At 54.2% G+C, this 25,170-nt stretch overlaps 6 protein-coding genes across 6 annotated transcripts; 3 read left to right on the top strand and 3 right to left on the bottom strand.

The window, feature by feature from the left end:
• Positions 1-2,925: 2,925 nt before the first annotated feature.
• J4E93_003501 (uncharacterized protein) lies at positions 2,926-7,843 on the top strand (the record flags this gene model as incomplete). The annotated part of the gene is made up of 4 exons (XM_049341437.1): positions 2,926-3,002; positions 3,159-3,597; positions 3,657-7,476; positions 7,527-7,843. The coding sequence occupies 4 exons, from the start codon at positions 2,926-2,928 to the stop codon at positions 7,841-7,843; spliced, it is 4,653 nt and encodes a 1,550-aa protein (XP_049200942.1).
• A 1,378-nt stretch (positions 7,844-9,221) lies between these two features.
• On the bottom strand, positions 9,222-12,362 carry J4E93_003500 (uncharacterized protein; the record flags this gene model as incomplete). Its single annotated transcript, XM_049341436.1, has 4 exons — positions 9,222-10,919; positions 10,968-11,429; positions 11,492-11,764; positions 11,823-12,362. 4 exons carry the CDS (start codon positions 12,360-12,362, stop codon positions 9,222-9,224), a joined length of 2,973 nt encoding a protein of 990 aa, XP_049200941.1.
• A 911-nt stretch (positions 12,363-13,273) lies between these two features.
• On the bottom strand, positions 13,274-15,675 carry J4E93_003499 (uncharacterized protein; the record flags this gene model as incomplete). The annotated part of the gene is made up of 2 exons (XM_049341435.1): positions 13,274-14,513; positions 14,765-15,675. The coding sequence occupies 2 exons, from the start codon at positions 15,673-15,675 to the stop codon at positions 13,274-13,276; spliced, it is 2,151 nt and encodes a 716-aa protein (XP_049200940.1).
• Positions 15,676-16,211: 536 nt separating this feature from the next.
• J4E93_003498 (uncharacterized protein) lies at positions 16,212-17,038 on the top strand (the record flags this gene model as incomplete). The annotated part of the gene is made up of 2 exons (XM_049341434.1): positions 16,212-16,821; positions 16,875-17,038. The coding sequence occupies 2 exons, from the start codon at positions 16,212-16,214 to the stop codon at positions 17,036-17,038; spliced, it is 774 nt and encodes a 257-aa protein (XP_049200939.1).
• A 348-nt stretch (positions 17,039-17,386) lies between these two features.
• On the top strand, positions 17,387-18,190 carry J4E93_003497 (uncharacterized protein; the record flags this gene model as incomplete). Its single annotated transcript, XM_049341433.1, has 1 exon — positions 17,387-18,190. The coding sequence occupies one exon, from the start codon at positions 17,387-17,389 to the stop codon at positions 18,188-18,190; it is 804 nt and encodes a 267-aa protein (XP_049200938.1).
• Positions 18,191-18,352: 162 nt separating this feature from the next.
• On the bottom strand, positions 18,353-23,596 carry J4E93_003496 (uncharacterized protein; the record flags this gene model as incomplete). The annotated part of the gene is given in 3 exon segments (XM_049341432.1): positions 18,353-20,884; positions 20,977-21,380; positions 21,397-23,596. 3 exon segments carry the CDS (start codon positions 23,594-23,596, stop codon positions 18,353-18,355), a joined length of 5,136 nt encoding a protein of 1,711 aa, XP_049200937.1.
• Positions 23,597-25,170: the final 1,574 nt, after the last annotated feature.

Raw genomic sequence — 25,170 nt, 5'->3', positions numbered from 1 at the left:
TCGTTCATCGTAGCTACCGTGGCCCTGGAACGAGCAGTCGCACAACCGTGAAGGATGCAGACATGTCATTGGTCTCGGACGAAAATCCCATCCACACTGTGAGTGGCATTTCGCGCAATCGATAGTTCCAAACGGGCGTTCATCGTACGTTGCGCAAACACCACCCGTCTTCCACGCTGATAGGGTGCGTTTGCTGCCCGGGAGGCTGGCAAAGCTTCGGGAGACTGCGTTCCGTCCTTCACGGGTCAGTGACACGCGCGTGCAACGATGCTAGTGGTACCAGGCGCGGCTTGTACGACCGTTCGTTTATACGAGCAAACAACGTTGATCTCTGGCTTCGGTGATGGGAAGATCTGGCGACAACGCGGATTAGTAATGAAGTGATCCTTTCAAACGAACCGATAAACTCGCAGAGTAAAGTCCAGTTCGGACATTTGCATTATTTGGCTAAGCGCCCGGCGGTGTGATTCATTCGCTCCAACGCCATCGACCACAGCAGACGCTCTGTTTCTTGAAGATGCTGCGATGCCATTTTTTTCAAACAGCGGTGGACACAGCCTCGCAAAAGCAACTAATATCTGGGCCTTCGGCGATGCACTGGGTAGTAATCTTCGTAATCACTTTCATCGTCTTCGTCGTCCTCATCGTCATATTCTTCATATCGCCTGTTATGACCATGCATCCAGCGGGGTGTATGTCGACTTTGGTAGGGCGAACGCCTGAATTGTCCCAAGCCCCCTCCTCTTCGCCGCCTCGGATAATTGTATGTCGAGGACGTATCATAATCGCTCTCATCGTCATCCTCGTCGTCATCGTAAAAGCTTCTTACGAAAGGGCTGCGACGGGACTGTGGCCATGATGATTGGACGTTCTGGCGATGGCGGTTCGTAAACATTGGGTGTGATTGATGTGAATGGCCTAGTCCGAATGGCGAAGGCTGCCGATAGCCCATCGTTGAACCGCCTAGGAAGTGCGGCCGACCCGGAAACCCCATACTTCCGCCTCTGCCAATTCCCATGCCTCCTCCCATGCCTCCTCCCATTCCCAGCCCCATTCCCGCTCCCATGCCCGTTCCAAAGCCCATGCCACCCATGCGACCTCCACCCATACCCATACCAAGAGGCGAAGGAATGCCGAACTGCGCATAGGGTCCCATCATAGGACTGGCTCTCTCGCGATTCGAAAAAGGCGATTGGAAACCCCCCATGTTCATGGGTGACGATTGCTGGTCCTGGAACCTGTGTAGATATGCTTGTCTTTGGAAGTCTGCAAACCTCCTCCGTTGATCGCGTGGGTCCCGTCTAAAACTGCCGCTGTCGCTACTATATGATTCTTCGTAGGATTGGTTTGGACGGAAACCCCGAGCAGGAAAGCCCATTAATCCAGCCATCTAAACCCAGTCACTGTCCTTCGGCCACGGAAGGCAGCTTTGAGCGCTGTTTCGACGCAGCTTTTGTTGGCAATGATTCGGGCTACTTTGTGTGTACGGTTCTGTTTGGGAGTTTACGGTGTATATCGGTGGCCCTTTGGAAAGGCAGGTGACTGAGGCGCAATGATGTGAGGTGAGTTGTTTGACGACCTTTTGTGTTACATAGAAGGCGAAAGAAATCCCGAAACCTGGCCGGGCTGCATAGCTATCTTTGTAGTAAAGCAAATGTGCCGCTAGCTGGGTCAAGGTACCTGTGACGGTCGCGAGCTGTCCGTCAACTAGTCATCTACGGATGGTTGGAGGCACATAACGCAATGCAGTCACTAGGAATCCAGGTGAGGCCAGCACAAAAGTTGTCGCTGGCAAGGCGATTCTCCGGCCGTAGCAGGCCTGTATGACACAAGGTCAGCAGTGATTGGCGTTTTGGTGTCACTATGGTGTACGAGCAGAGTCCGAGCAAACACCTCGCTTATCGGAAAGAGAGCAAACCATATTCCTCTGGTGATGCGAGTCGACGGAACGGACTCCAGCAATACGGTTGGAAGCCAAATGGAAGCTGCAATGCAGAGGTCCAAATATGTCAGATAAGGACGAAGAGATAGCAGAGAGTCTAAGGATTACGATCTCTCTCATTTGATGAGGAGTACCTTTTGCGTATGTGGTGGTTATGTATTTCGGCAGTCATGAGTGGCTCGTCTCGCTCTGTGTCATCGCAGTACCATGGATGGAATGGAAGAACCGAACTTTGGGATGAGATAGCAGAGAATCTCGTTCCAAAGTTGAAGAGGAGATGCCGACTGCATGGAGGGCGGCAATGATGCGAAACGCTCCTTAGCGAGAAGAACAGCAAACAGTCGGGGAACGAGTCGTTATGGGTAGTTGTCAAGGCTGATGAAGCCGGCCTTGGAGAATGCCGCGGCGAGTGCCAGGCCGATGCGACGGAGCGAGATGACACATCGCACCTTCCCCTTCCTCACAAGGGCATGTCTTGGGTATGTGGATCGAGGCGTGCCTGCCGTGTTTGCAGCAGGTTGATTTGGAGATTTGGAGATCGAAGAACATGAAGGCACTGTGGGAGTAATCACACGTAGACATGGATGCGATATCCGAATAAGACGTCATTAGTCCATTAGATTCGGCAGGCGCGACGCGTGGACGCGTTGTGGCGGGAACGAAGAAGAAAAACCCAGTCCCCATAATACGACGAGGTCACGTGCGCCCATCTCGGCTCCAGCCAACCTCAAATGTTGGCCGATGGTTGAAGCTCTTCTTCTGTCGCCGCAATACGACTACATCTCCCACCCGAACTACGCCACGACGAACTGTGCCAATACTACCCGACGCACCTAGCACCAAACCGCTGCAAGCCTGACATCATCTCGACTGCACCTGCCTCCACCACTCGCCTGCCACAATCCCCACACTAAATCTTTTGGCCTCGACACCACGCTTTCGTCTCATAGCCGCTTCCGCAACCACTACGACACCACCACACAATGGCGCCTACTTCTTTTGCTTCGGCAGCTGCAGGAAACAGTGCGAATCCAGCGCGTCCCGACTCCGGCGCTGACTGGTAAGTCTGCCCTACTGCACCCCATGTGAACACCACTCCCGCGCTACATACGGCACATTGTTACGTCAAATCGCTAGGCACGACATATAATAATTTTTCCTCATTTATTACATCCTTCGTTACCATCATGGCTCCCCCACTAATCCCGAATGCCAGGGCTCGACGTACCAACGGTGCCACGCAAACATTCCGCCGACCTTCACACGCGACAAGCCTCTCCGGCTCAACGAACCACTCATCCTCGCGAGACCCTGCCGCGCCACAGAACTCGTCAACCAGCGCCGGCGTATATGTCCCGCCCCACGCACAGCCTGGCCGCAATGGCAGCTCATTCGAGGGTCGCTACTCGCGGGATCAACTGACGCAGCTGTTCCGGATACAGCAAGCGTCGAGCGACCTCAACGATGGACTGTCTAGTTTGTACATGGGTGGATGGGAGCCTCATGCTACGAATGGTGCTTCGAGTGCTTCCTGGGGCCGCAAAGACGACCATGGCCGGGAGAGGGAGGCGCCGAGCGGGGTCGACCAGTGCTGGGACAGAGATGGTAGTGTATTGCCACTCAGCCTGACCGACATGACCGACGATGAGAGAGAAGTAGGAACCCACCCCAGCGCACCTTCCTGGCATACACTAACGCGCGCTTCTTCGCTTAGATCTTCCATTCGTCTGTCAACTCGCCGCTCAAACCACCCACGCAGAACAAAGACGGCACCCCCAAGGAAGGCCTTTCGCTGCGGAAGACGTCTGTGTCGCAAGGCCCAGGCACGCCCTACGGAATCTCCTCGCCCACGAGCGCGCGCCCAGGCACCCGCCGCCGCGATACCAGCGACGCGTATCCGTTCCCCTCGTCGCCTGCCACCTCACGATTCGCGCGCGAAGAAGGCAGCGCCGTCACACCGCCGCCCGCTCTGGTACGCCGTCGGACAGACTATAAGGAACCTGTAGAAGGTCGCCCCGGTGAGGAGCGTGAAAAAGAAAAAGGTGGGGCCGACGGCGCTGGTGCATTTGGCTCTGCAAAGCGCACAACTACCGCGCCCTTCAGCCCAGGCGGTGGTACCTCGCCCTGGTCCGCGACTCCTGGTGGTGGGTTTGGCGCTTTTGGAAGCTTTGCAGCGCCGCAGTCAGAGAAAAAGCCCGGCTACGGAAGTCTGCGTGGTGAAAGTCGATTTAAGGGATTGATGGGCAAGCCGAGCATTGAGGACTTCGGGAACGGGCCGAAAGAGAAAGCTTCCATGAGCAACTTGGGCAGGCTAAGCGAGGCAGAGTCCTCAAAGGCAGGCGGTTCGTGGATGGAATCTCGCACCAACAGGCCAATGAGTAACGACACAGATCCGTTCCCCGAAGACGACCACCCAACTGGCAGTGCTGCGTTGCGCGGCGAAGACGTTAGCCCGCCCCGGCCACAAGGCTTCGGCAATTTCGCAACGCCCCACCGCCCCGACCACCGCGACGATTCTGGATTATCCGCATTTGGGATGACGACTGCCGACACTGGTCTTCGCGACATGTACAACAGGAATAACTTCACGGATCAGTCGCCCCAACGAGGCAACGAGCCAATGAGCCCGACGGACACGAATCCATACCAGAGCCCACACCACGCACGAGATCAGCACAATGACGACTCGGACGATTCCGGCGACCAAAATGCACACTTCCCCGGTATGAGTAGCTTCCATATCGACCAGTCTGTTCACTCGAGCATTCACAACGCGTTTGGTGGGCTCGGAGGTCTGGGCAAAGTGTCTGCACCATTTGAAACCGCAGCTAGTGACCGCAGTCAAACCTCCAGTGTTGGTCCCGCTCGGGGATTTCCGACTCTGCCCGGGCTCGGTGGCCTGCCCGGTCTAGGAGGGTCTGCAGCCTGGCCTACTGGGCACCACACTATGGGCACTCCGACTCGCGAACGCGGTGGCTTGGGTGGCTTTGACAGCGCTTTCGGAAATGTTGGCGAGGCTCAGTCGCCCTCTCTGGCTGGTCTGGGAAGCAGCTCGCTGTTCGGTCATGCCACAGTCGGCCGTTCCAGTAGACTTGGCTCTCTGTTCCCGCCCTCGATGCAAGAGCAGATGCGATCCAATGACCCGAACAGAGCGCACGCTGACGACAACTCCTCGCATGGTGACCGGCAACATAGCATGACAGGTACCTTTGGCAGGAACGCGTTTGGTGGACAGGCACCAGCGCGTGACACTGAAAGCCCGTTCCGCGCAAACCGCAATTTGTTTGAAGATTTCTCCAATGCCCACCATGACGACCATACCTCGTCCGGACAGCCTCCGAATATGGCTACCACTTCACTCTCTATGGCCGCTCTTAACCCGACTAGGACCGCACAGCCATCGACCCCAGGCGTTGGAAGCCCAGCTTCTAGTCAACCACCTGTGCCTCAGCAGCGGATGATGGTTATGCCCGACAGGATGAGGTGGATCTATCGCGACCCTTCCGGCAACGTTCAAGGACCGTTCTCCGGCCTGGAGATGCACGACTGGTACAAGGCCGGCTTCTTCTCGCCTGAGCTGCTGGTGAAGAAGGCTGAAGAGCCCGATTATGAACCCCTGGCCCAGCTCATCCGGCGAATCGGTAACTCCCGCGAGCCCTTCCTGGTCCCTCAGATCGGTATTCCGCATGGCCCTGCAACGTCTCAGCCAGGCAATTCTTGGGCAGGTGCTGGCCCTAGTACTGCTACCGCTCCAGGCGCTCAGCCTCCTTTCGCGAATAGTTTTCCAAGCTTTGGGACCACCCTTACTGCCGAACAACAGAATGCCCTCGAGCGCAGAAAGCAAGAGGAGCAGTATCTCATGGCTCGCCAGAAAGAGCACCTGGCTCAGCAGCAACAAGCGCTTGCTCGTCAGGTTCAGATGGGAGGAGTCTTGCCCAATCAACTCAACCACCACTCTAGCGCGCAGAGCCTACATAGCCAACCAAGCTTCGGCAGTATCACATCTCCAGGTGGATATCAGCCATCGCCTACCCATGGCACCACGGTAGGAGCGTCTGTTCCAGGGCTTATGGACAACACTTTCAGATCTGGTCCCGGTCCTGTCCCCGGTCTGGGTCCTATCGGCCCCGGTATGGACATGATGAACAACAGGAGAGAGCAAGACATGCCCGGCATGATGGACCGTCTCAACCTCGGACGCAACAACCAGCCTCCATTTGCCTTCGGACAGCAGCAAGATTCTGATGCGCATGCACAATACATGGCTTCTGTGATTGGGGACCGTGCTCGACTCAAGCGTGAGCAAGCTGAGCATGACGCCGCGATTCGCCCCGGTGGCCCTGAAGATATGCAACAGGCCCGCAACTTTGCCGACCGTTTCGCGGAATTCAACGACTTGCGAGTCCAAACGGACATGGAACAATCATCCAAGGCAGCTCCTCCACCAGAAGGTGTTATTGGAAAGCCTTCGGGTTCATCTGCCCAGCAATCGCAGGAACAATCCGAGCCTGCCTCTCCCGAGGAACGCGAAGCACAAGATCATCAAGCCGAGCATCACAACGAGGGACATGCTGCTGGTCAAGAGACCCTGTCACTTACTGAACAGGTTCAGAAAGCTGCTTCCGCGAAGCATTCCCCTCAACCGGCAGCCGCATGGAACAAGGTCGAGCCCGCCATCTTCCCGTTCCCGCCTCCGCCATCGCAGTCTCCACTTCCCGCCCCAGCTGCTCAGAGGAAGCCCATCGTTGCTGAAAACCTCAACACCGAGTCCCGTTCTGGTGCGGCAACTCCCGCTGCCGACACTCCCAGTGTATCCATTGCGCCTTGGGCGAAGGAACCTGTTGACGCATCTCGTGGACCCTCATTGAGGGAGATCCAAGAGATGGAAGCCAAGAAGGCTGCAGAGCGCGAGGCTGCCGCAGCAGCAGCTCGCCGCGAGGCCTTTGAGAAGGAGATGCAAGCTCAGAACCAGTCACCCGCAGTCCAACCTGGCCTGCCTTCAAGCTCGACCTGGGCGAGCGGTGCGTCACCTGTAACGCCCAGTGCGACCAACGCATCTGTTTGGACAAAGCCTGCTGCCACCAAGGTCGCCGCACAGCCAACAGCTAGTTCCAAGAAGACCCTACAGCAGATCCAGAAGGAAGAGGAAGCTCGAAAGCAACGAGCTACTGCACAGGCTGTTGCAGCTGCGAACGCCTTCGGTGCCGCCGCTCCAGCTGCATCGGGTGGTAAGCGATATGCTGACTTGGCAAGCAAGAGCACCCCTGTGCTGGCTGCTGCTATGCCTGCTGGCAGCACTGCATGGACCACTGTTGGTGCAAGTGGTAAGGTGAAGACACCAGGAGGCACTACCACTCCTGTGCCTGCCGCCGTTCGCTCCGCTAGCTCAACCATTGTACCCTCGCTTGCCAAGAAGCCCGCTGTTACGCGTAGTGCCACGATGGGAGGACAATCTGGAAAGCTTAACGCTGAAGAGGAGTTCCGAAAGTGGGCTGTCGACGAGCTCCGTCATGACCTCAATAAGGGTATCAATGGTAAGTACCCGTTATAACAATGCTTCGTACAGCACACTAACTCTCAATAGCCGAGGACTTTGTCTCCTCTCTCCTCAGTTTCCCAGCCGACGCCGAGCTGATCACAGAATCCGTACACTCCGCCTCTAACACGCTCGACTCGCGCCACTTCGCTGAAGAGTTCCTCCGCCGCCGCAAGCTTGCCGACAAGGGCATCATCGACGAACGCAACACTGCTTCTCCTGCCGGGAACAAGGCCGCAGGTAGTGGCTGGTCAGAGGTCGCCAAGAAGGGCGGCGCCAGCACCGTCCAGCAACAACAGGCGCAGCAACCTCTCGACTCGAGCAACTTCAAGGTCGTCGCTGCCAAGAAGAAGACCAAGCGGTAGAATAGTTTTGATCCTCTGAAGGAGCTCAACAAGTAGTGCGTAGTATGACTTGGACGTGTACTATTTTATCTGTTTGTCGGAAATGTACTGTATCACACGATGCTACCTATAGCTCGACGTATGATGGCGGAAACACTACTCAGTGACGGACGAAGACGAGGATAGTTGATAGTTTCACTACAGAAGGCTTTGTACCTTAGATACCATCCAAATCGGTCCAAGTGACCAAGAAAAACACTCAAGAATGTCTGATTGTGTATTGTGCATTGCGCATCGTGTATTATGCCTAATTCTCCTCGAACAGCGGAGAGTTGTCATGTAGTTCATGGGACCCTTACGTCATCAACAGCTATACCACACCATGCTCATATAGCAAATGTGATCATGCGGTTGGAAACATCGCCTCATGAGTCTCTCTCGGCTACTACATCGCTATGATGTTAAAAGTAGCGGGACTGTACCTGGGCTTGCTGGACATCCCATCAGCTTACCTCTGAAACTCGTTGTGCCTGTTTCCTCACATTGAGCCATCTCTCATCGACCTTGCCACCTGTCTTTTCTTCGAAGAATGCGTGGATAGTTTTTTTTTCCAATGTTCATGCGCATGCTCGTTGTTGGGAGAATGAATGTTGATGTTGCATGGGTGAAGCATGCTCACCTCCAGCGGAATATGAATATCACATTACACGAAACGAGGTCAAATATGAAGGGGTGTAAATGTGCCTTTCGTTCATCTATCATGTATCCTCCCATCTCCAGCATGCCCATGTTCTTCAACAAGGAGAGTGGAGAGAAAAGAGAGAGCAAATAGGAGGAAATACGCTCGTTACACTGAGCCAGCACACCTCAACCCCCTGTGTTTTATACCAAAAGACCCAAATGTTCTACCCATACACCATATCGTTAGCCCACCAGTCGTGCCCGTCTCACGACGGCCGGCTGGCAGGCAGTGCCGGCGGCGGGGGGGTATCATCATCCCATCGTATATCCCTTCCTCCTTCTCATCTCACAGCAGTGGTGAGCGCACAAACGAACGAACGAACAAAAACGCAACAAATCCACAAAAGCAGCAAATTGGTATATATTCTTTTTGCGCCGTAATTTGGGGAATCATTCAGCAAAAGCAAAGCAAAAGGGAGAAAACGCCCGTAAACAAGCAAAAAGACAAGCGTAATACAGAAAACGCAAACAGCAACAACAACAACAACCAGCCAGGCTAGGCTTTTGACGTGGGATATTTCGCCGTAGAGTAGGAGGGGGTATAATTCTTTTGTCGTCGCACACGTACAAGAGACAATGAACGCGTAGCGGGGTATTCGTCGTTAAAGGCCGGTTACAGTAGTGGTATCAAATAAATGGTTCGAGATTGGTGTATCACTTAACGAGGAGGCCCAATAGGGGCCGGGTATCCAGATGCAGAATGAGAAGTACTGGGGCGCCCGCTGTCCACGGAGCCCCGCGGGTCGTACCTAGGGGTCACGTCCCCAGGCGCCGCCGAAGAGGAACCAAAAGGAAACTTGGACTCAAAACGAGGTGCTGGCATGGGCCAGCCGTTGTTGTGGTGCTCGTCGTCCGCGAGGTTGATGCCGCTGTCGTTCCACGGGTTGCGGTAGCTACCGGTGGATTCCAGACTGGCAAGGGATGCCTTGGAAGCATTGCTCGAAGCGTGCTTGAAAAGGGATCCTGGTGAGTTGTTGTTTTTACGTCCGTTGAAAATGGACGTGAAGGACGACATGCTGCCTGGCTTGCGGAGGCGGTCGAGCATACCACGAGGCTCATCATCACCAAAGTGAGAGCGGGTAGGTGAGTCGGTACTGTCGACAGCGGGCTCTGCGCGCTGGAGCAGCTTGGACTCAAAGAACGGCAGAGAGTCTTCGAAAGAGTCCGACTTGGGACGTGGAAGAGCCCCACGAACAGTGTTAGTGTCAAGACCATGCATGACTAGGTGGTTAAGCAAGAAATCGATGGCATCCTTGAGTCCACCGGCATTGTTTCTGGTGAAGACAATGTGGAAGGCTTCAATCGTCTCTTCTTTACCGTCGACAGTTTCAGTCTGCGCTTGCTGAAGCTGGGCATCGACCTCGTGCTGAGTCTTGAGCTTGTCAAGTATTTCAGCCTTGAACTCGGCTGAGCGGATGTGCTCGCTGAGTTCCGTGGTAGATGGGAAGGCGAGATCATGGGATTCTGGAACCATGCCCAAGAACTCGTCAACTGCAAAAGGTACCTGATACTCAGGTCCGGACACTGTAACAATGTCGCTGGCTTCCTCGGTGCTAGGGAATGTAATCTTGCAGTTGAACTTCTTCTCTAGCTCATCGATCTTGTCTAGACGAGCAATAAGCTCCCGATGGTACAGACGGTTGATGTTGATGGTCTCGGACACAAATTCGGCGTCGGCCTTCTCAACCATGTCCATGATCTCTTGCTTGACCAAGTCGAGGTTCTGAGCATTACGCGCAGGGGTGCGACAGATGACGTTGTCGACCTTGATGTCATCTTCCTCCTTACCAAAGCCGCCACGGTCCATGGCGTTGGAGAACTTGACGAAGACAGAGTACTTCTTCATGATGCGCTGGATGTGCTGACCACCGATACCGATAATGCGCTTGTGGTACTGATCAGGGACATGGAAGGAGATGGAAGCAGGCATCTCCTGTTCGACAAGGTCTAGACCGTTCTTTGTAGCCTCATACTGGGCACCACGGACTACGATGTAGAAGTTGTACTCGTTGAAGCCATCGAAGACGATCTGCACACTGCTGTGGCTCATGATCTTGTTGATCTTGCCGTTCTTCTTACCACTGACGAACTCTTTGTGCTCATTGGCCAGCTCAATTTTGACGCTCATGTTGTACTGCGACTTCTTCACGAATGGGATGTTGCTGATGACCATTAGTGCAGCTCTGACAGCATCGTCGGATCCATAGATGTGGAAGTTGAGCTTCTCGAAGCTGACTTCAGCGCCAGAGTTGATGCAGATATCGGAGAGCATGGCGCGAACGTCGGCAGGTGTGGGTGGGCGCTGTGTGGGGTCGGGGTGGGTAATGAACCACGAGGCACTGTAGAATTGACCGGCCTGGGGATTGTTAGTATAGATCCAAGATGAAGAATATGCCGAACTTACAAGCTGCATCAGTTCGCGCACAGTTCGCTCGACATGCAAGACGTCAGTGCCCTGAACACGCACAACACCACGCTGAACACCAAGAGGGGGCAGTAGGATGTACGAGCCGTTGTTCTCGATGATCTTGCGCACCTTGTCCAGACGCTCGAGCAAGATGGCATCGAGCTTGGTATCAGTGACCATGACAGGCTTCACAAAGACCTTGGTGGACATGACTAGATCGTGCAGACGCTGCTTGGCGCGCAGTATATTCTCCGAGTTCTCACCCGTAATGTATACTAGGTCATCAGGCCTTCGCTGAGCACCGGCCGGCGTGTATCCGAACAGGCGAGGGAAGGGCGGGGGAAAATAGATGGCGGTGCCCGTGGCAGACTCGATCATCTTGATGTTCTTGCGCCCGCGTCCGCATATCAGCGTATGCATGGTGAGCTCGAGCTTCATGGTATCGACGGTTCGCTTGAGCTGTGACGGCATCGAATTAGCATGGTGCGCTAGCGGGCATCTGTGGGGCGCTGAGAACTCACGATCTGGTCGATCATAATCAGCACACGCGTCTTCGCGTGCTCCATGGTCTCGAGGTCGCCATAGATGGCACAGCGCAGGCGCGGGTCCATGCCCGTGTCGATGTTGCCATGGAAGCTGGCCGTCTCGATGTCGGGCTGCTTGGGCATGAGCAGGAAGATGTCGGCCTTGGTGGCCTTGGAGATGAGGTCGAGCTGGTTGAGCACGGCGCCTCTGACGTTCTGTGTGGGCGGGTCGATGATGAGCTGCGAGTCAATATCGACAAAAGACGATCGCTGTGCCAAGACGTCAGCATGTGGCCTACAGGCGGAGTGCGCAGCATTCGCAGCCTACCAGAGAGATGGGCGTCGAGTTGAGGATGCGGCAGCGCATCGAGTTGACGATCTCGAGCTCGCCCGACAGGCACACGTTGGTGACGAGCGCCCGCAGCGGGCCCCGCTGCAGGCCGGGCAGCGGCTTGGACTCGGCCGACGTCACGTTGGCCGAGACGCGTCCATCGGTCTGCTCGCTCACTTCTCTGCACAGGTTCCGCAGGTTGTCGACGTTCTGGGCGTGGACGGGCAGCTTGTGGGTGGGCGTCTGGTCTGCCGTGCCTTCCGGATGGGTCCAGCGCGCCTTTGCCCCCGGGCTCGCCCACATGATGTCGTCTGGGTCGGGGCCGGCGAGGTTCGAGGAAAAGGGCACGTTGAAGGACATGTTGACCTGGGAGCCGGGCGCGATGACGGGCGGGGCGGACGTGGCCGTCGAGGGACGCTTGATCGGGGCGGAGACGGGCATTTCGTGGTTGGACCGCGAGAAGGAGAAGGCCGTCGACGGGGCCATTTTCTCCCAGCCGTGGCGGGCCTGTGCCGGGAAGTTTGATAGTTTGTGCATGGTGGGTGAGGAGACGCCCTAGGTGTTGGCGGGCGGGAGGTGGTGGGAGGAGAGAAGGTGGACGAGGAACCTTGGAAGACCGGAGAGGGAAGCAGCTGTCGAGCGAGGCGGTGCGCGCCGCTGATTGGCCGAGGGGCTGCCTAGTGGGTCTCTCATGGTGCAACTCGAAAAAGAAGCCATTCACCCCTTCGCACTCACCACACGCCCGCGAGATTGGTCCCTTGAATCTGCACCTGCGCTGCTTTTTGCTTCTGGTCGTGTGTCGTGCGCTGTCGCCTCAGGCAATGCGTGCTGCGCTGTATGCAGCGAGTGTGCTGCGTCGTGTGGTGGTCGCAAGCGCCCACGGGCCTATCGCTAAACGAGCATAGCTGACGCTTCGACAAGGCTGGCTATTACACCATCTGTCATGCCATGTCCGAGTAAGAATAGAAGTCTAGAATACACCTCCCCGTCGTCGCTCATCGCCCTCCACGCAACCCTCCCCACACGCATCAAACAGGCTCCGTTGCGGGAGAAACAGTCCGTGTGACGAAATCGCCCAAACACTTCCTCGAGAGCTTGCCTCTGCACATCTCTTGGTATCAGAGCCCAGAGCGTGGTTACGTCTCCCCTGCAGTGCGATGACGGCTGCCCGCTCGCCAGACTCAATCAGGCAAATCTCACCCTCTAGTCGGCACCACAGCCGAGAGGCGTCCTGCGCGGATGCGGCACTGAGACACCGCTGCATCGAGTCACTGGACTGCACATTTTTGTCGCTTCTGATGTTCTGATACTATCGAATTGCATGAAGTGAATACACTGGGTCAACAGTGCCTAGTCAATGCTACAGACTATTACAACTCTCTACAAGACTAACTCTCTCTTTGTCTCAAACACTAACCAAAGTATCCTACAGCTACACTTCCACCATGCTAATAGCGCATGTACGTGCGACGCGGCTCGCCCACAAACGGCTCCGAAGCAACCTCCATGGGTCCTTCTTCAACATACCGCCTGCTCTGAGGTGCGCCAACATAACGACGCTCATCGAAAGGCTCCTGCATCACACTGACCTCACGGAATCGAGGCTGTGAGGCACGAACAGCGGACGGCTGGATGCTCTCGTGTCGGACGTAGCCTTCCGGCACTTCTCGACGAACGACTTCTGGCCGCATACTGTACGATCGCGCTGAAGCATACTCTCGTGGCGGACCCATCTCCTCGTACTGTGGCGCAGCGCGATATTCCACCTCTACAGGTCGGCGAGAGGGTTCTCTTTGCCTATACGGGCTCTCAATCATTTCAGGTTCAGAGGCCTCAACATAACGTCGAGGAGGCGGGGGCATTCTCTGAACAGCGTCTTCTTCGTACATTTCTGGTCGTGCCGGTGCACGCATCGTGGGCTCCCGCGTCACAGCCCGCTCGTAGTATGGCTCAACCTCCACTCGCCTGCTAGGTGGTGCCATCGACTCTCGCGCATCCACTGGTGCCGCATAGTACTTTTGTCCATACTGATCCACCACAATTCTGCGTGGCGGTGGAGCCATGAGCGGCTGAGAGGGCATGTATTCATGTATAGGTGATCGCGAACGTTCGCGTACGTATCTGGGTGCGGCTGATGGGCGGGCTGAGGCTTCGCGGAAAACGGGCGCTTCGGCGCGTTCGACGAATGCATGCGATGCTGCGCGAATCTGTCGAGGCTCGGGCGCTGCGTACATCTCGTTGACACCACCTGGCGAGTAGGGGCGTCGAGCATATTGCAGGCTTGCGACCCGCCTAAGGTCCTGTTCGTCGCGCAACGATTTCCGCTGCGGCGTGCGTATGACAGTCGGGGACAAGGGCTCGTCGTACTCTCGGTAAGATCGTGCCATGGGTTCCGGATCGCGGTAGTAGACAGGCTGTGTTCTGGGGCTGCCTTGTGCAGAAACAAGCTCTATTTCGTCGGGATGAGGCTGTAGCGCACGACGCTTACTCGGTTGTGAGTCGGGATAAGCTGTGAAAGGGGGTGGTGACTGCGGCTCTTCCTTGATGTACGGTTCTGGCGAGTTGATGACGCGTTTGTTGGCCTGTTGCTGACGCTTTTTCTCGTCGCGCTCGCGTTTCTCTTCCCGTCTCCGCTTGCGAGGGTTGTGAACTGGTGCTGCTGGACCGGTCGGACTTTGACGGCGTGATCTGCGAAACGTTAGCATGATTACAGGAAGGAGAAGAGAAGGAAGACAGGGAAACGGAATAGAGAGATGCAAGGACAGCTATGACTGATCTCAAGGCAGCAGAGATGGTGAGCCATAATACAGCGACGCTCGCTACCAAAGTCAGGGTCATGCCCCAATCTGGATGGACGAAGCTGTCGCAAAGCAGATCTTTGACTCAATGCGCGAGAAGAAAACGGAAGTGAGAAGAAGAGGAATCTTATGGTATCATACCCGTTCGTGCCGCCATGGCGGTTGCGCTGCCGACCTCTCAAGGGCTCGCTTGGACCAATCTCGGCTGGAGGTGGAGAGTAGTCTTCCTCTTCCTCGCCTTCCTCGTGCAGCTGTGCAGGCTCAGGCTCATAGATTTCTATGTCATCGGCCGGCTCATAGGCCTCTTCGTCGAGGTCGATCACAGTGGGCTCGGCTGGGCGAGAGTGGACATTCACTTGCTGAGCTGTAGGCTGCGCCTGTGATGTCAGTGGAGCTGCATCAGCATGCGTGTGGTCAGCGTGATCAACATCCTCTGAGGACCAACTGTTCGCCTTGCTAGAGTAGTACGAGTTTTCGTCAAATGACTCAACGTCGTCGCTGTTGTTAGTCGCAGACGGTAAGCCAGATACAGGCGGGACCAGTTGGTGGGCCTTGATCAAACACTGCTCGACGTCGATGAGAGCTTCTCGCTCGTCTGCATCGTTGCCACGGCCCTTTTTATCGAACTGGTCCTTCAGTGCGCGTTCTATCTGCTGCCGCTTGAGCTGCTGTTCCGCCTTGACCAGGTGTTCGGATTTTGTGAGCAAGATGGGATCGATGCTCGAAGAGGAAGACTTGGCCGAGTAGGGTCGTTGTGTAGGGGGTATAGGAGACGTAGGAGGGCGTGCTGAAGATGCTGGACGCGGAGGAAATAGTTGCGATGAAGATCCGTTGGGTGTGCCGTTGGTGGTGGGTCTGCTAGAGGCAGTCTGCGGAAGACGCGGTGCAACCTGTTCAATTACTTTGGGTGGAAGATGAATACGCGGGTGTTGGCTAGCAAGCACTTGGTCGCGTATCTGCAAAATCTTCTGGAGGAACTCGGCCTCGCGAAGCACCTCTGCAGACACTGCACTGGCACCGTTCAGATGCGACGGCACTGCGGCTGTCGACATGGAAGCGATTGGCGCTGCCATCACAACAGACGCGAACTGACTTTAGTACTGAGCACCAACAAGCGAGCGCAAGACTGGCGATTATACAAATACAGGCGAAACCCGCAGCTGCGCGGGGTGAGAAGATGATGAAGGGGAATGAGTGTATGGAGAGCAACACGCCAGCGAGTGGGCAATGAATGTCGGAGCCACGGCGCGTTTTGGTTTTCAGCAGGTGCACGCGCCAGCGCCAGCACTAGGCCCGAAGGGGATGGTGACTTCTCCATGTACCCATCACGCCTTCTACAACTGTGAATGCAGCAGTCGCATCCATTCGAGAAGAACATTGAAGATTGGCTTTCTTTTGGTCTGTGATACTGCGACAAGGTATGACGCCAACACTATATCATATGCGTCATAACTCGAAACTTACACTAAGCAGACAACCTTTGGAATCTTCCAGCGCCACTTACCCAGACAACCCATATCCCGCCTTTGCGATATCCAAGATCAATCATCATCTCGAGTGTTTGTATAGTACCAAAAGAGCCGAAACCATGTCGTTCAACACAGCAGCACCGCCAGAGACCATGGAGTACCGGTCACAACCTCAGCATGACTCAACAGCAAACAACAGCGCCGAGATCGACGAGAACGAGAAACCAGTCTTCTTCTTCGACATTGACAACTGCCTCTATCCCAAGAGCCTTGACATCCACCGCATGATGGCTGAGCTGATCGATCAATTCTTCCAGAATCACCTCAGCTTGTCACAAGAAGACGCCAATGAACTCCACTACCGCTATTACCGCGAGTATGGTCTCGCGATTGAAGGGCTCGTCCGACACCACAAAGTCAATGCACTGGAGTACAACAGCAAAGTCGACGACGCGTTACCACTGGAAGATGTCATCAAGCCCAACCCCGAACTGCGCAAGCTGATCGAGGACATCGACACCAGCAAGTGCCGCTTGTGGCTCTTCACGAATGCGTATATCACCCATGGCAAGCGCGTCGTCAAGCTTCTGCAGATTGATGATCTGTTCGAGGGTATCACTTTCTGCGACTACAGCTCGGACAAGTTCTACTGCAAACCACATGTGGAGATGTATGACAAGGCGATGGCAGAGGCTGGTATCAAGTCGAATGAGAAGTGCTACTTCGTCGGTGAGTGCTCATAAAATCTCATATTATTGTGGCCTACTAATGTATTGATACAGACGACTCGTACATCAACTGCAAGGCAGCAGAGGCACGTGGGTGGAAGACCGCGCATCTACTTGACGAGAAAGATCCCGCACCCGCTCAGCCGGCCAGCAAGTACCAGATCAGGAGCTTACAGGAGCTACGGAAGATCTTCCCAGAGGTGTTCAAAAGTTCGTGAGAAGATGCATAGACTCATATGATGGGAATAAGCGATAGACTGGAGTCCGCGCGGGCACACCATGCGTACTTGCAGATCTACGACAACGATGACTACGACTAGACGATAGACTAGATTCGAAGAAAGATAGAAGGTCAGGACATCTAGACGAAGTGTTTGGTATCAGAAGAATAAGGCCTTGCCGTTACCATGGCTCGGCATCTTATCGTTCGCCGAGGACCAGTGCTCTTGCGTACCATAGCACCACCTCTAGGCAGCAACAACCCTCCAGCTCTTCCTCTATAAAAATAAACCCCTTCATGTCTTCCACTGCAATAATCAATGAAGACACCAAAGCAATACCAGACCATGTCATCAACCACCCCAACGTCCTCCACCCCGCCCGCCCCGCAATCCTCCGCATTACCCCCAACCCACCCCTTCAACACAACCACTACCAACGCAACCACGCTCGCCGATCCCGCAACCCAACTCCCACTCGTCACCGACGCCGTAACCCCAACGCGAAAACCCTTACTCCGCCTCGAACTGCGCGACCTCTCCTCCAATGGCACCCGCGCCTTCCTGCGCCTCACACACGCGTCGCACGCGCTCGAACACGCCGTCGCAACAGTCCTCACACACCTCTACAGCGGGCTCCCCAAAACATGCATCCCAGGCACGCGTTCCGTAACCCTTGTCCTCCGCGAAATGGACGGAGTCGCATACACAACAGGTCTCGATCTCGACGACGACCACAAGGAAATCCACCTAAACACGTCTTACATCTCGCACGTGCCCGAGTCGCGGCAGAAAGAAGAGATACTGGGTGTACTCGTGCATGAAATGGTGCATTGCTGGCAGCATAGTGGGTTTGGGAGTGCACCGACGGGGTTAACGGAGGGAGTCGCGGATTGGGTGAGGTTGAAGGCGGGGTTTGCGCCGCCGCATTGGAAGAGGCATGGGGATTGTGAGTGGGATGCTGGGTATGAGCGGACGGGCTATTTTCTGGAGTGGTTGGAGAAGGAGCATGGGGAGGATGTTGTTAGGAGGTTGAATGATGGGATGAGGGAGAAGAAGTATGATGGGGAGGTGTTGTGGAAGGGATGTTGTGGGAAGGGGGTTGAGGAGTTGTGGGAGGAGTATAAGAAGAGTTTGGAGGGGTGTGAGTAGCATTGGGGAGTTGTAAGAGTTGGTGGGAGTGTGGCTTAGGCGTGGAGTACTTTACACATGGAGGTTCGGAGGATAGAAAGACGCGCGCTACATCGTGGACGAATTTACATACGACCAATACATCGTCGCTACAGCATCTACCGAACACTCTTGATATACCATCTACCTCCGCTTTCTGGCAGGAGCAGCGTTTCTAGCTGGAGCAGGCTTCCTAGCTGGAGCAGCATTCCCTGGACCTGTAGGCCTGGACGCGGCCGCTGGTTTCGGAGCACTCTTCGCAGCGTTCCTCTTCGCCTCCCACTTTCCATGCTGTTTATCAAGTTTTTCCCTGAATGCGGCGTCATTCACCAACTCTGACTTTGCAGCTTTCTCTTTCCTTTGCTGCTCAGCTTTAGTCCTCTCTTGTTCTGCTTTCCGGCGAGCTGCGTCGGCTGCTGCACGCTTCTCCTTCTCTTTCCTCTCCAGGTTAGCCTTCTCGATTTGTGTCCCTTTGGCTTTTCTATTTTCTTCCTTTCGAAGTGCTGCCTCGAAGTCGTCGTCTTCCTTCTTCTTGCGCTTCTCTTCCTTTTCTTTCTCATTCTTCTGTTCCTTTGCGGCTACACCTTTCGCTTGGTCTGCCAGATGTTGAGCTCTGCTGAACTCATCATCCTCTTTTTTCTGGCGTTTCTCTTCTTCTTCCTTTTGTTTGTGCTGTTTCTTTAAAGCTTCGACCTTCTCGTCCTCCACAGCTTTAAGCTTCTTCTTCTCTTCCTTCTGGATTGCTGCTAGTCTATCCTTCTCTGCCTTTTCAGCTTTGTCTTTCTCTTTCTTCTCGGCTTGAAGCTTCTCTTTTTCTTCTTTAAGCTTCGCCTGCTCTCCTTTCCGACGCTCTGCTTGAGCGCGGGCGTCCTCCTTCTTCTTGCGTTTCTCTTCCTCTTCCTTTGCCTTCCGCTCTTTCTTGGCGGCTTCATCTTGCGCTTTCTTTTCGTATTTGACTAGACTTTGCTCTTGCTTCGGCTGATCATGGCCCTTCTTTCCAAATAAGACGAGACTTTGCTCTTGTTTCGGCTGGTCATGCTCTCTCTTTCCTAACTTGACCAAACTCTGCTCCTGATTCGGCTGCTCAATCATCAGCCGGGCTTCTCTCCTCCGCTTACGTTCCTCTTCCTTTTCTTCCGCTCTTCGTGCGGCGGCTCCTTGTTTAGTGGTGGCCAGCGTTGTGACTATGAGCTTCTGTTCCTTCGCTTCGGCTTGCATTATCAGCTTCTGTCCCTTTGCGGCTTCTTCGGCTGCTGTCTTCAGCCTCCGTTGCTCCGCCTTCTCGGCCGCTTTGGTATCGGTGGCCTCGAGTTTCGCACTCGATCTGAATAAGCCAATGTGTCGATGTTCAGAGCTCTGTGTATGGCTTTCATGCGAACGGAATTCACTCGCGCTGGATTTGTGATCGAACTTCTGCTCCTCCTCATGTGGCCTGTTGTCGATTGCGAGATGCTTAGCTCCGGGCTTCTTGTCTTTGGCCGCTTCTTTGGCTACGAGCTTCAGTCTTTGCTTCTCTGCCTCGGCTGCTTTCTTGGTATCAGAGGACTCATGCTTTACGAGAGACTTCAGTTTCGACTTCTCCTTGTCTTGGGCCTTCTTCTCAGATGCGAGTCGTTTAGCTTCGAGCTTCTCCCGGGCCTCTTCCGCTTTCTGAGCCTCTTTCTTAGCTTTCGCAGCACTTGGGTCCCCAGACTTATCGGCATGCATGTTGGTAAATGGAACAACTTCCTTACCAACCTTCTCACCCCTCTTGTTTTCGCTCTTCTCATCAGCTTTCTCAGCCTTGTGCACTGGTTTCAGTTTCGAGGCTGCTTCCTTCGCTTCGGCTTTCTTCTTTGCATCCGCCTCCTTCTTGTTGGCGGCTTTGGAGTCTGCGTCTGTACTGTCTGACTTCGCTCCACCGTTCTTACTCTCCTTAAGTTCAGCGTCCTCATGTTCAGCATCCTTGCGTTCAGAACCCTTGTTTTCAGAATCCTTGTGTTCAGAATCCTTATGATCAGCGTCCTTCTCTTTCTTAGCCTTTCGTTCGGTCCTCTTCTTTGCGATGATATCTCTCTTCGAGGGTCCTTTGTCGGTCTTGGCGTTCGTAACATGTTCGTTGTTGATCGTTCGGTTGGTAATCGTCTGATTGGTGATTGTCTGGTTGTTGACCGTCTTGTTGGTGATCGTGTGGTTGGCAATCTTCTGATTAGTCTTTGCGCTGTCTTCTGCGCTCTGCTTTCCCTTGGCTGGACCATCTGCGCTCTTCTGATCTTTAGTCGTATCGTCATGTTTGGTACCCGAGGCAGCAGCTTCTTTCTGGGCGTTAGCTTCTTTCTTCGCTGCTTTCTTGACTTGATTCGCTTTCTTCCTCTCCTCCCGCGCTTCCTTTATCTCAGCCTCCGTACGCGCGGGTTGTTTAGCAGCATTTTCTTCTGTGTCGTTTGTGCCTTCCTTAACCGGTTCACCTGCGCTCTCTTGTTGAGAATTGGCGTCATTCCCCGCAGCCTTATTCAACCTCTTTGCCTCTTTCCTGTCCTTTCTTCCCTGCAAGACCAAGTCTCGATTCATCACAGGTTTCTGCTTGGCACCGTTCGCATTCGCGCCGTTTCCGTTGCTGATGCCTTTGCCTTGAGCGTTGGGGCTGGTAGGGCTCTGCGCAGCCTCCAAGTTTGCCTCCTGCGCTTCTCGCCCCGCCTGTGCGTGTTGCCTTGGTCCTGGTACGCCGTGCAGACCCAGGTGTAGTTCATCACCACGTCTATGACTGGCGGGATCCATGTGATTCTCACCTTGGTGATCACGATCTCTAGGATCGCCGCGCTGCATATATGGGTGTCTTTCTTGACGTAGTCCGTTACCATGACCTTCTTCGGCGTGATCCGGATAATTTCCGCCCGGGTAACCATGACCTCTAGAATCGCCATGTCGTGTATCTGGGTATCTTCCCTGTTGGTGGCCATGGTTACCGTCCCAATGGCGACCGTCTTGTTGACCCTGTTGTCCAGGTTGTCTTGCGTGATCTTGATGATTTCCGCCTCGGTGATTAGGACCACTAGGGTCGCCATGCTGCGTATCTGAGTGTCTACCCTGTTGGTGGTCATGATCTTCGTCCGAATGACTGCCACGTTGTTGATCATGATGTCCTTGGGTTTCATCATGCCCTCCAGCTGCCCTGTTTCCATCGGCTTGCGGTCTCCCCGCAGCATTACCAGCCTCCATCCGCCGCTCGTCCTCCTCTTCCTGCATACACTGCCTCTCCTCTTGTTGGTGAGTCTTCTTTTCCTGATCAGCGGTCTTCTTGTGCGCTCGCTCTTCGTCTTCGCTCTCCTTTCTCAATCTTTTCTCCTCAGCTTCAGTGGCTCGTCGAGCCTTCTTATCTTCTAGTTCGGCCTGGCGTCTTTGGACCTCAATTTCCCGCTCGGCACGCTTTGCTTCTTGCTCCATGGCATGCTCTGCCATACTATGGGTAGCTTGAGCAGCCTTTTCTTCCATCGTGCTTTGCTTTTCAGCCAAATGCATCTGCCTCTGGGCTTCTCGCTCCGCCTTTCTGGCCTCTTGTGTCATGGAGCGTTCCTCAATACGTTGAGATGCTTCTTCTGCTCTGAGTTCGGCTTGCTCCTGAGCTCGTTGAGTCTTTTCGGCCGCATCGAGTTCTCTTTGAGTCTTGCGGGCTTCTCTATCGATTTCCTGTTGCTGTTGTCGTTGAACGGCATCCTCGGCCTTACGTTCCCGCATCTCCTCTGCCCGTGCCCTTTTCATCTCTATATCATTCGCCCGCTTAGCCTTCTGGGCTTCACGGTCCATCTCGCGCTGTTCTTTCCGCCGTTCGTCCTCCTCGGCCTTTCGTTCGCGTTTGGCCTCCTGCTCTTCCACTCGACGAGTCTCACGTTCCTCTCGATCAGCCTCTTTCTGTTCATCCTTTCGCTCCTTCTCTTCCGCTTTCTTTTCATCCTTGCGCTCCTTCTCTTGCGCTTTCTTTTCATCTTTTATTGCCTTCTCCTCCGCCTTCTTCGCTTCTTTTTCTTGCTTTGCAAACTGGCGAGCTTCGTCTGCTGCTTGCTTTCGAGCAGCTTTATCTGCAACTTCCTGGGCTTTTTGTTGTTCTCGCAACTGTTGCTGTTGGTGCTGTGCCTGCTGTTGCGCCTGATACTCTTCATCGTCTTGGGCTTTTTGTTGTTCTTGCCACTGTTGCTGCTGTTGGAAGGCCCGCTGCTGTGCCTCGGCCTTTGCAGCTTCCTGATCAGCCCAATCTGCCTCTTCCCTGGCGGCGAGTTCATCATCCGCATGCTTCTGCTGCGCTCGTTGCATCTGAAGTGCTTGTTGACGTTGTTCATATTCGAACTTTCTCTGAGCAGTCTCGTGGGCCGCAGCTTCTGCAGCTTCTTGCTGTGCTGCGAGCTCGTCTTCCTCGTCTTGCTCTTCCTGCGCTTGTTGCTGCGCTAGATGTCTCTGTTGCATGGCAGCTTGCATGTTCTCTTGGCGTTTCCTGTCGATTTCTTGTCTTTGAGCTTGTATCTGGCGTCGCTGTGCTTGATAATGCGCTTCTTCCGCCGCGGCTTTGGCCGCTTCCTGTTCTTGCGTCATTCGCTCGTCTGAAGCCTTCTTTGCCAGTGCAGCTCTGATTTGCTCTTGACGTTGACGCTCCATTACCTGATCTTGAGAAGGCATCTGGATTTGACGTCCTGCTGACTCGTATGACTGTCTTTGAACAATCGGTCCCCGCTCTGGATTGTCATAGTCGTCGGTGCCTTCTACCTCCTCTTCTGCTTCTTCCATATATTCTTCATATCCGTCTTCCGCTTCCTCCTCTTGTATTGAACGCTGGTAGGGCTGCTGCCATAACGGCAGACTTGTTCGGGAGGGTTGCACAGGTTGCGGAGGAAACGGAGCAACGTCTTGGAAGTGCTGGTGTTGGATAGGGATATCCTGGCGCCGATCTGCTTGTCGTAATTCAGAAGGCGTATATGGATGCACTGGAGGCTTTGAACCAGAATCTTGGCGATGCTGCGGAGGCATTACCCGCGAATCATGGCCATTCGGTCCTGGCCTCAGTGCTTCTGGAACCACGGAAGCTTGTTGAGGGTAGCCAACAGGCGGTATCTGAACATTGCTAGCTGACTTATGGTGTGGCAAACCGCCGTCTTCAGGTTCGCTATCGCTCTCAGATGTCCCATCGTCTGAAGCTCGTTCATAGTCACTGCTGTCAACGTCGCTGTCATCCAAGTGCTCATCTTCGTCGACCCCTGTACCTTCCACGTCACTATCGTCTTCTGGTTTGTCTCTAATATCTTCATCGCTGACTTCGCTGCGATACGACTCATCATCAGTATCGTATTCATCAGCAGGAGGTCCTTGGGCGCGTGGATCAACAGCGACACGAATAGCGATGGCCGGATGTGCGACTGCCATGATATCTGATATTGCTGTTATGTAACTCGGTATGTTTAACTGGAAAGTGTGTGAAATCAGGCCTGCCTGTATGATGTGTTAAGTTGGTGTCTATTCTGGGAAATGTAGTCAAGAAAATGGCCTTAGAACATTGGCCACGTCTAGGACTTTATACCTGGCATAGGAGATATTCCAAAACAAGATTGTGAAGCTTTCGTTGAATTTGCGGTATTGATGTCGAACTCGGGTGCGTGAAGAGGCCCAGACCATCACCAGATCAGCACCTGGAGGCCTGCGTTCGTCATACCCTCATGTGTAGTCTTGAAGTCTGAGAACGTTGACTGACCAGTTCTTCTGAATTCTTTTCAAGGGCACTTCAATATCTACATTCTTACTGAATTCCTATTCGAGTAATAAGCATAATGACCCCACGATCAAGCTTTCAAGTAAAGAGCATCGCACGTGCTCGTTGTGATGTAGCAGTTCTTCAACAGTGAGAGAGTGAAGTTTAGCCTGCCAGTGAATTGTTTATTACGAGCACGCTGACCATAAATTTAGCTCTCTGGGAGTATGCAGATATAATCAGACTTAACCACTGCGCCTACACCCATCGCCTAGGATTAAACCAAACAGCCGGGAACTGTACAGAAGCTCTACCAAATCCGAAATTCCCAGCTTTACCGCCAAATAAGCTTCGCAGAAGCCACCTTAACACCGGACCAACAAGCGATCGCCCGCTACTTCATCATACCTCGCCTCTACCAACCATGTGCATCGGCGTCAACAGCGAAGCCTGCCCCGACTGCGGGCAATGCGGCAAAGGCCACGACCCCTACCTCCAAGGCGGTACAAAATGGATCCGATGTCCAGCCTTCATCAACTCAATAACAGAAAAGGAACCCTCAAGGCCTAAATGCGAATCCATCATGCGCGATCAGATTGGAAAGAAAGGGGACTGTGCAGTCTGTAGATCGCGGAAGACATTTGAACAGAGGAAGGCAGAAGGGAAAATGACGCCGAACGAACTGAGACTGGAAAGAATGAGGCTGGCGAAGGAGAGGTTTGACAAGGATGTGAAGACCAAGAGGAAGGAGTTGTGGGGAGATCAGAAGGGCGGGATTGGTGATGGAAATGCCGGTGCTGCTTGACTTGCGGAAGGGCTACATGTGTATTGTGATGTTGCGATTTCATTTAGTAGTTCTTCAAGCATAGGGATGTGAATTCCAGCGTACCTGTAAGATATAAACCGCTCTCGAGTCCCATGAATATCCACTTCCTCATATATACAGAACTACCGATCAAGAAAGCATTATACTAAATTACTCCAACTAAACACATCGATTTGACATCGACCACGTACCTAGCCACCCTACTTCCAACAAGCTCAACACCCCACCTATACCCCAGTTCAGCAGTATCAAAGCCGGGTGTCCACCAAACCCACGAACCAGCACATCTACCCACCATAATCCACACATGTGTACAGGCATCCGCGTCCAAACCTGTCCCGATTGCAGGCAATGTGGGCCAGACCACGCACCGTACCTCCAAGAACATGTACAAATAATTCCATGTGCAGCGTCTAGCGTACCAAT

Source organism: Alternaria ventricosa (genome assembly GCF_023758065.1).
Source record: "Alternaria ventricosa strain BMP 2768 chromosome Unknown scaffold_5, whole genome shotgun sequence".
NCBI classification, from domain to species: domain Eukaryota; kingdom Fungi; phylum Ascomycota; class Dothideomycetes; order Pleosporales; family Pleosporaceae; genus Alternaria; species Alternaria ventricosa.
The sequence above is the reverse complement of the archived record's forward strand: the minus strand, read 5'-3'. Positions and strand labels throughout refer to the sequence as shown.